General features: G+C 43.0%; 1 protein-coding gene across 1 annotated transcript; it reads left to right on the top strand.

Moving 5' to 3' along the window:
* The first annotated feature begins 6,524 nt into the window (after positions 1 to 6,524).
* LOC139609963 (protein NLRC3-like) lies at positions 6,525 to 9,415 on the top strand. The gene is made up of 3 exons (XM_071465034.1): positions 6,525 to 7,059; positions 7,157 to 7,392; positions 7,623 to 9,415. Exons 1-3 carry the CDS (start codon positions 6,992 to 6,994, stop codon positions 9,413 to 9,415), a joined length of 2,097 nt encoding a protein of 698 aa, XP_071321135.1. The 5' UTR covers positions 6,525 to 6,991.
* Positions 9,416 to 10,398: the final 983 nt, after the last annotated feature.

Here is a 10,398-nt window from a genome sequence, read left to right as displayed (position 1 = left end):
GGGAAATCAAGGTCTCCTTTGTTTTCAGTGTGTGTCTCCTGGTTCTCCTGTAGATCGGCTCATGTTCAGTCTGTACAGTGTAGGACCTTGGCTGTTCATGTTTCTTCAGAGTGACAGCCGGTTGCCAATGGTTCTGCTGTCTAATTCTTCCTCTTTCACCTTCCCACACCTCAGGTCGTTTCCTCGTCCCACGGTCAAAGTGGTGTTTCTGCTTGTTGTGTCTGAGAAAACAAAAAGTCTGACGTCTCTAACTGGTCTCTCTAAAGATGTTGCGCAGCCGCCACGGTCCCATCAGGCATCAGAGTTTGGGGCCACACTGAATATGGAGGACACGGTACACTATTACACTGAATAATCAAAGTGCTGTTGCACTACACTGCTGCAGATACAAGTCGTCCCCACGTTTTGATCAGTTTATGAGCACGAGATCAGTGTTTATACAGAGAAGCAGCACATCAGAAGGACTTTTCCCCCGGAGGCACCGAGCCCCCAAAGTTAAAGTGCACTTGTTATCAGAGCTTGAGGGTAAATGCACAGAAACGGCCCAGGGTGAGCTTTTATATTATATAATCTTTTATACTTCCTGTATGACAGTTCAAGACTTGAATACTGCAACGCTTGTCTTTGGACAGTGAGAAAAACAACAGAATGAAATAGTTAATGCTGCATGTGTTTTTAATGCAGTCACCATCAAGGTCAGAATACAAGTCCCCTCCAGATTTCATAGAGTTTAATAGCATTTTGAGCGCTCAGTGTAAGAAAACGTGGCCTGGATGCCATGTGATGACAGATTTCATCAAGTTGTAGTTTCTACAAATCACTGTTGTGCAGTGATGCTCTTGCTCACACACAGCTGGAAGCTCAGATCTTAAACTGAACTGTATTTTCACTCCCTCCATGCAGGTCCAACAGCTGTGATACAAACACAGCAGACTGTGGAGGCAGCAGCGGGAGAAAAGGCTTGTTCCAACTGCCCACACATGAAATCTGGAGATGTTAGTCAAGTCACACTGGAGAGAGTTTTATCCAGCGGGGAGAAGAATATTGCCACCAACAACAAAAAGCTTGGTCTCAGTGTCAGTCCTGATTTTAGAGATAAAGTGGAGTTTAAAGATGATGGAGTGCAGAGCTGCTCCATAGTTATCAGGAATGTGACGGAGCAGGTTGAAGGCTGCTGTCGCTGTTTGTTTCAAACCAGCCCTGACAGTGATCTCAGTGTTACAACCTGCCTCCAGATCTATGGTGAGATCTGACTGCATTACAAGTGGAACCTGTTTCAATGAGCAGTTTGTGCAGACTTTTGTACAAACTAACAACTTCATCCATTTGATATTTGTTCAATATCTGTTTCTCTGCAGAGCTGTTAATAGTTGTGTTGCTGCAGTCATCATTGCTGCAGTCATCATTCCCTTGATTATACAACATAAGAAAAGGTATTTCTTTAAACCAGCCTCTGTGTTGTTTTAATACCTGTGTCTGCGTCTATGAGAGTTCATAAATGTTTGTCCACCTATAACTGTTGTTAAATCCTTCCCTCCTTACTCAACCTTCAGATAAGTTCACTTGGTTTTATGTTGTCAGATTTGATACCTTCCAACTTACCTAACTTGCTCATAAACTGTTCAGAATAAATTGATGACATAATACTGACTGAGTAAAGAAACATTTTGAGTGAAACTGATACATATATATTTAATTTCCAGGACCCAAACACCTGAAGTCACACAGGAGAACAACAACAACAACTTCCTGGATAATTTCCAATGACATCTTAGGAGCAGTGTTTCCAGCTGTTTTCAGTAAAGCCTGTACACACATACAAGATTATTAATAGTTTTAATCTAAAGATAATTCAGTTATACTGACTGTAATTACCTCTATAATTAGCTATTTTTTTCAAGCAGCCCCTCAATGTGCATCTAAATCTAACACTAATATTAAAAACACTGTTTTACGCAGACTGTTGAACAGACTGTGTAACTGAAGTATTAGTATTATGAACAGAGCACTGGAATTCATTTGCTATTCATTTAGATTTGCCAAATCTAGTGAGAAAATTGTTAAATTGCCAACATCACTCGGTAGGAAACCTCCTTAAAGGGGCTTTATGTATTGATCATTGATTATGTATTTATTACATAATGATGATAAATGATGACTGTTGATTGGAGGAGCCACCTGGTATTTTTTTGTGAAGGGCCCCACCACACTGTAGAATCACCACTGGTCATTTACATTCATTTTTTCCCTCATCAATCTAAATTCAATCATGACAAAGTGAAAACAGAATTTCTTTTACTTTTGTCATCTAGTCAGTAGCATATGTAGCATCAGTTTATTTCAGTGGCATAAGGTTAAAATATTTGTTCATAAATCTTCAGATTCTTGTATGACTGTGTGGCATTAATCATTTCTCCTTCCTGATTGATTTTTTTTTTTGACACTGCTAATTAATCATCAGTATTAATGTTATTGCAGCCACTGTTATTGTGTCTTCTATAGATAATACTAATAATGACCACAACAATAATGGGCCTATCAACCCTTCATATTGTTAGGATTTAGATGGAATTATCAGTGTTGGGAGGGTTACTTTTGAGGTAATAGGTAATAGTTACAAATGTAATATTTACTATCACTGTTTTAATGACAGACAGAGATGGAGACAAGGAGGCAGCTGCTGATGTCACAGCAACCAACAGAGCAGCAGAAGGAGCATGAAGAGGAGAGGCAAAGACTTCAGAGACAGAGGAAGGAAAAAGATAAGTCCAGAGCAGACAGAGTCACTGAGGTAGGCCACAACGCAAACCCTCCCACACAGTCACCAGTGTTCACCAGGGGACCAACAATGTAAGAGTCACACAATGAATGAGACAGAAAGCACTTAGAAAACGGGACCAGAGAACTGAGGGAGATGGTTTCACATTTCAAATCTGACTAAACTAAGTAACATTTTACAAAGACAGTTGCAACCACCTAGAAATAACTGAACAACCACTTGATAGTCAGATAGTGTATATGGTATAGCCCACCCTAACCCCTAAGCAGACATATAGTAACCTTACCCAGCCTCACCTAAGTGGGTGGTGCACAATACAACTGAACTAGTGACTGCCGAACATAACTGGGTCACATGGCAGCAGATCATCATCCAGATCCAGAGATCAAACCATGATCCTGCTGGAGAAGCAGACTGGAGTTACCACAGCTGCCGGCAGGAGACGCCCTCCAGCTGCTCACCTTTGAAAATCATTTGTTGCAGTTACATGGTCTGGAAATTGTCATGTTTTGTCATTTTTCATCGCTGCATCTTTGATTTGGCCTGAAGAAAGAACATGAGGCAGTTGGGGAGAAAAAAGTCCCACAGGTGTTGATTCTGCACCAATCAGGTGAGGTGCATTCAAAGTCTCCTTGAAGCTGGACTTGCTTTTATCTCAGTTGAAAAAAATCAAATATTGACATCATTGACATTGAGCTCTGCCTCTGCCTGTAGTCAGGTACTCTTCACTTGTCCAGCAGGAACAGGACAGAGGTAATCTGGACTCCAGGAGAGAGGACGGTCACCTTCAGTGGGCTCATCTCATGTGTGACCAGTGACTGAGCAGCCTGACATTGCAGCAGGATCAGGGGCTGGTGCATAAAGAGGTGGTGGTTGCCAGGACATGGAGAGATTAAAGCCTTGAGGTTTCTGATCTATACCTGATAAATTATGCTCTGATTCTAAAACATGTGACCAAAACTAAGACTCACAAATGGTCTGGTGTAGAAACACTTGGTAGGAAGTGCAGTGCAGGAAGTGGATTGTAGTAAGAGCAGTATGCACAGATCCGTTCAGTTTCAGTTAAATTATAGCAGTTTTTGTTTGATTCACTTTTGTTTGAAACACTTTACAGTTAACTCTGGAAGCTCTTGTTTGAGTATTTTTTGTTAAGTTTGATTTTTAGTTATTTGAAGTTTAGATTTTTTTTGTCCCCTATTAAATTGTCCACCACAGACAAATGTGAAAGGTAACTGAAAACAGCAATCTAAAATCAAATCTATGTGTGAATTGAATCCAGAATTGATTTTGAATCGGATACTGAGATTTTCTGAATTGTGCAGCCCTAGTAGTTGTTGCTGATGAAAGTAGATCAGGAGCGACCGCGGGTGTGTGCGTCATTGTTTCCAAAGGTCTCTGTTTCTGTCCGTCCAAACTACAACACAACCCTGGAGTTTACAAAATAAAATGGGTCCAGCAGTGTTTCTGAAAGTCTCTGTTTTAGAGGCTGAAGACGAAAGGAGAGTGGACAGAGGAGGAAACAGAGAAGAAGAGATGAGTTTAAAACTAAAACAAAGAAGAAGAGACAAGTTTAAAACTAAAATGTAGAAACGATGAGTTTAAAACTAAATTGTAGCACAGTGGACGGAGCCAAAGGTAGGAAGTCAAACAACTGTGGGCACACAAGTTAAGTCATTACAAAATAAAACAGGAAATAAACCAAAAGTCCAAGACTCCAGACCATGTCCAAAAACTAGACTACAAAAGGGTAGGTCCTGGCATCTTTATTCTTAATCCAGTTCAACTTGAAAATTATGTTAGATGAATGGAAATCAAGATAATTCTGTTGAAATACTGAGACTTGTTTTTTCATATAGAGTCTGTTTTTAATAAACAGTCATCTCACTTCCTGTACCTGCAGAGGGGAGGAGCAGCTGAAAGTGTGAAGTTCAAGTGAGCTCAGACTCCATTTGAAGTGGACGGAGCAGAAGGAGGGAAACTGAAGGCTGAGGCAGGTGAGTGTTAACACAACATTATTATTATTTTACTGTCAAAGTCTCTGAGTCAGTTTGTGCCTGTGGACTGTGAAGGGAAGAAGAGTCACAGTGAACTTCTGTCCACACAGAGACACTGAGAGGAAAACCTGTGTGTGTGTGTGTGTGTGTGTGTGTGTGTCTTGAGCAGCTTGTTTGTCCGGATTCTTGTGTGTGTGAGCTCACAGTCAGTGTTACTGGTTTCCCTCTCAGACTGACTGAAGTCCTGAAGATGAGCGATCGTGTGGAGGAAGAGGAGGACAGAGCAGAGTCTCCAGGACCCAGCTGTCTGTCTGTGAAGAGTCACTGGTCCAAAGGAGAAGTGATAAAGTTTAGTCCTGAACCTGGACCCTCAGACTCACAGTAAGAGACCTGCTACAAACCTGTGAACCTCCAAACTGTCTTTGTAACAGTGTTTAGTGTGTTGAGCTCCTGCAGTAACATCACTTCCTTTAATATGTGCCGTAGTGTCAGAAGATAACTTACCCTGGTTCTTCTGAAATATCAGTGTATTAATAGTGACTGCTGATGAGCCTGTGTCTTGTGAAATGATCCCAACAAAGAACTTTTTTTTTCTAGGGATGCAGCGATTTATCGGCTGTCTATCTGTAGCGGCTGATATTCACCTTGTTAACTGACATCGGCCTATTGGCAAATAAGATGTGAGCGGCCAATGTTTATCTGTTGTGTTGCATCAGCTTTGTGCTGGCCAAATTGTTATTGCTGTTATTTGCTGTCTTTGCCACTGGTTGGACAGATCCTGGCATGAATTCGAGGGCAAGGTGTGCTGTGTAAACTGGTTTGTTTTCAACTCAGAGTGACAGAAAATATCGCAGTGTGGGAGTATTCCACTGTCTCGGAGAAAGATCCACCAGACATAGTTTGTAAGGCGTGTTCCTTGGATTCCTCTTCTATATGCTGGAAAGCCTTCTGGAACAAAAGCATGCACTAGCTCCATTTGCAGCAGACTACAACCTCCCTGCCACTCTCACTGCGCACCAGTGGGGATTAGAAGAAACGTTGTTTCACTTCTCTCCCTGTTTGAACAACTGACAAAGGAAATCAGCTCATTAGAAGCATCGGCTGCAGATGTCATCCCCTCGGTGAGAGCCCTGAAATGTCTTTTAAGCACGGAGGCTGACACAGACCATGGTGTCAAAACAACAAAGACCACATTATTTAGAGGCTGTACACAAATGCCTTGATCAAATGGAGACAAATCCAGTTTTCTGCATTGCAGCCTCAATGGATGCCAGGTATAAGGACTGCTACTTTGATGATGAAGTTAAAGCAGCAGTCTACAGGCTTGTGAAAATCCAGGACTGTCTCCCAAGTCCTCGCCCCGACTACAGAGGAGGTAGTGCACGCCAGAGAGCGTGCATGCATCTGTTGCATGCATCTGATGTTATTTTTTCGTGTCACATTATATGTCCGCTATTTCAGAGGTCTATCAAGCAAGCGACAGAACCTTTGGAACTTCCCTCCTAAGCTTTTCATAACAAAAGCTAAAAGCTTGTTTGAACTATAGAATTGCAGGGGGAAAAAAACAAACATTCTTATGCTTTTATTTAGTAGACCAAATCACTAAAGGGGATGTGATTCTGTAGGTAACTGTTACGACTATAATTGAGATCTATTGTAAAACTGCGCTGTGCGCTCCTGATGTGATATGGTTGTGTCTGGCATGGCTAACTAGCTATAGCTCCAGACCAAGCGAGAGAACCACAGAGGCGTTCCATATTTTTCTACCGTTATAGCGTTAGGGGCAGGGTATACTAAGTGGGGGTCCAAGTCTCCCGTTTTGGGCCTGCCCAAAAAAATCCTCAAAAAAATTATGAAATACAGTTTAATGGTAAAACTGCACAATTCAGTACAACACAAGTTTCAGTTTCACAAGTGTACAGGAATATTTCTCAAGTATAGAAATTGTTTTCATAAATAAATCTGTGAATTTTCTTCAGAGGATCACTGACACAACAGTGTTGTTTCTGGATGCTGCTGTGTTGCTTCCATCCTTCAGTACAGTGTGCGGTGCTGGATGGTGACGTCACTGCAGGACGTCAGCTGAGAGTTCCCACAATGACTCTGTCATCAGAGAATTGATCAGTAATCGATGTGATATGAATAAAAACATGTTTGTGTTTGCAGAGGTCAGAACCACAGACTGAGAGCAGAGTCTCCAGGATCCAGCTGTCTGTCTATGAAGAGTGACTGGTCAAAAGGTAGTCCTCTAAACTTCAGTGATGAACCTGGACCCTCAGACTCACAGTAAGAGACAGTTTCTACTGTAAACTGAGCTGAAGATGATTCAGTTATTAGACATATTTGACTGTGACATGTTAGTGATGAAGACATGTCTTCACAGAGGGAGGAAGAGGAGTGATGTCTCTGTGGAGGAGCAGCTGTTCTGCTGTGCTCTGTGTCAGGACGTCCTGAAGGATCCAGTCTCTACCAGCTGTGGACACTGGTTCTGCAGACAGTGCTTCACCTCATACTGGGACCAGTCTGGGTCTTCAGGAGACCCCTCCTGTCCCCAGTGTGGACAAAGACCCAGAACCAGACCTGGACCGCAGACAGCCAGTCAGAGCAGCACTGTACAAAGTGAGACTGAACATGTGTCTGCTGATGTCTTCATTTCTGAAACCAGGACCTGTTGTTTTCTCCAGTGTCAGTTGTTCTATCACACAGCACTGACATTTCAGATGATTCTAAAAAGCACAACATTAAAAAGCTTTTCTTTGCTGCTCTTTAGTTTTTCTGTAGCTGATGAAAATAATCAGCAGATTCTCAGATTCTCTGTCTTCAGTCTGACATTGTCTCTTCTCTTTCAGCAGATAGTGGTCTGCAGGAGGTTTTAGATCAACATAAGATCAGTCTGAGGAGCAGATGTGAACGTGTGACTGAAGGAAGTGATGGAACAGGAAGTGGAACCCTCCTCAACAGGATCTACACTGAGCTCTACATCACAGAGGGACAGAGTGAAGAGGTTAATACCCAACATGAGGTGAGGCAGCTGGAGACAGCTTCCAAGATGAAGACCCTCCATGATGCTCCAATCAAATGCCACGACATCTTTAAAGCCTTACCTGACCAACAGAGACCCATCAGAGTGGTTCTGACCAACGGCGTCGCTGGCATTGGAAAAACCTTCTCAGTGCAGAAGTTCAGTCTGGACTGGGCAGAGGGCTTGGAGAACCAAGATGTCAGTCTGCTGGTTCTGCTTTCGTTCAGGGAGCTGAACCTGATCAGAGAGCAGCAGTACAGTCTTCTCAGGCTGCTCCATGTTTTCCATCCAACATTACAGAAGGTCACAGCAGAGCAGCTGGCTGTCTGTAAAGTTGTGTTCATCTTGGACGGCCTGGATGAAAGCAGACTTTCACTGGATTTCACCAACAGGGAGGTTGTGTCTGATGTCACACAGACGTCATCAGTCAACCTGCTGCTGACAAACCTCATCCAGGGGAACCTGCTTCCCTCGGCTCTGGTCTGGATCACTTCCAGACCTGCAGCAGCCAATCAGATCCCTCCTACATGTGTTGACAGGGTAACAGAGGTACGAGGCTTCACTGACACCCAGAAGGAGGAGTACTTCAGGAGGAGATCCAGTGATGAAGAGCTGTCCAGCAGAATCATCTCACACATCAAGAAGTCCAGGAGCCTCCACATCATGTGTCAAGTCCCAGTCTTCTGCTGGATCACTGCTTCAGTTCTGGAGCACATGTTGACTACAGAGCAGAGAGGAGAGCTGCCCCAGACCCTGACTGACCTGTTCTCACACTTCCTGCTGGTTCAGACAAAGAGGAAGAAGCTCAAGTATGATGAGGGACGTGAGACAAGTCCACAGCAGCTGATGGAGGCTGACAGGGAGGTTCTTCTGAAGCTGGGGAGGCTGGCGTTTGAACATCTGGAGAAAGGAAACATCATGTTCTACCAAGAAGACCTGGAGCAGTGTGGTCTGGATGTCACAGAGGCCTCGGTGTACTCAGGACTCTGTACTGAGATCTTCAAAAGAGAGAGTGTGATCTTCCAGAAAACAGTCTACTGCTTTGTTCATCTGAGCATTCAGGAGTTTCTGGCTGCAGTCTACATGTTCCACTGTTACACCAACAGGAAGAGAAAGGTCCTGGAAGACTTCCTGGAAAAACATGTGAATTCAACCCTGGATGTCTTCCTGGAGGCAGCCATGGTGAAATCCCTCAGAAGTAAAAATGGTCACCTGGACCTGTTTGTTCGCTTCCTTCATGGCCTCTCTCTGGAGTCCAACCAGAGACTCTTAGGAGGTCTGCTGGGTCAGACAGAGAACAGTCCAGAAACCATCCAGAGAGCCATCAACAACCTGAAGGAGATGAACAGTCATGAAATCTCTCCTGACAGAAGCATCAACATCTTCCACTGTCTGATGGAGATGAAGGACCACTCAGTTCATCAGGAGATCCAAGAGTTCCTGAAGTCAGAGAACAGATCAGAGCACAGACTCTCTGAGATCCACTGCTCAGCTCTGGCCTACATGCTGCAGATGTCAGAGGAGGTTCTGGATGAGTTGGACCTGAAGAAGTATCACACATCAGAAGAGGGACGACGGAGACTGATCCCAGCTGTGAGGAACTGCAAGAAGGCTGGGTGAGTCCAGACATGATCAATATAATTATCAATCAGTGGATTAGATCAGTAGTTGAGTCAAATTCAGATAAATTCAGTTTTCATTTTTTCTCATTATTCTTCATTTAACTTTGAAAAAAACATTGGTTAATTGTGGTTTCTTTTCTGGAAGTGCTGTAAATGCTGTGAGCACCAAAATGTAGATGTTTCAGTTGGTTGTGATTGTTGCTGTTAAGTTCATAAAAACACTTGTTTTGTTTATTTGTAATAATTGTTGGATGCTTCATTGATTTGTTAATGTTCTGTGTTGTTTTGAGTCTTTTTGGTTTAATTCAAACCTGATCAAACTAATTAAAGGGTTGGTGGTTGGGGTGCATTGTGGGTCATGCAGGCAGCAGGTTTTTCTGAGGAAGAAGAATGTGAGAATGAAAAAAGAAGATGTCTCTGGTTCAGATTTGTTGAAACTGTCCATTGTGACAGTGTTACAGGAGAGCAGTGATGAATCTGTGGAGGTCTGTATTCAGGACTCATGAGGTTTCTATGACAACAGTCATCAGTGTTTGACAGTGAACAGTGAATGCAGTGAAGCTCTAATGAGCATGTTCTAGCAGGTGTTTAGTAAAGTTTGTGTCACGACCGGGCAAGGACTCTGGACGCAGGTGCAGGATGGTTTCAAAAAAGGTCTTTATTTTTAAATCAGGCTCAGCAAACAAAAAACGCTCCTGAAAACTGGAGGGACAAAAAATCAAGGAACTAGAAATAAAACCAAAAGGAACAAGATAGTGATTGGATTCTGCGCTGTGGAAGGCTAGATCGTTGTAAATGATTGTCGACATAAACGACACACTGGCACCAGACAAGGGGAGACGCAGACTCTTAAACACATGGTAATAGGGGACAGGTGGAAACAATCAAACAATCAAACCAAGACACACAAGGGAGGGCAAGTGACCTGAAACGAGAGGAGGATTACTCTTTCAAAATAAAACAGGAAATGACAAGACAAGA

Source organism: Trachinotus anak, unplaced genomic scaffold (genome assembly GCF_046630095.1).
Source record: "Trachinotus anak isolate AG129_WGS33_773 ecotype Australia unplaced genomic scaffold, CSIRO_AGI_Tana_v1 ptg000026l, whole genome shotgun sequence".
Lineage (NCBI taxonomy): Eukaryota > Metazoa > Chordata > Actinopteri > Carangiformes > Carangidae > Trachinotus > Trachinotus anak.
Note: the sequence above shows the minus strand (reverse complement) of the source record. Positions and strands in the feature narration are given on the sequence as shown.

Bases quoted from the DNA above. Each gene is read 5' to 3' on its own strand.
- LOC139609963 (XM_071465034.1), top strand. From the start codon at position 6,992: ATGAAGAGTGACTGGTCAAAAGGTAGTCCTCTAAACTTCAGTGATGAA. The intron at 7,060-7,156 runs GTAAGAGACAGT...ATGTCTTCACAG, and splicing joins CCTGGACCCTCAGACTCACA to AGGGAGGAAGAGGAGTGATG. The intron at 7,393-7,622 runs GTGAGACTGAAC...CTTCTCTTTCAG, and splicing joins TCAGAGCAGCACTGTACAAA to CAGATAGTGGTCTGCAGGAG.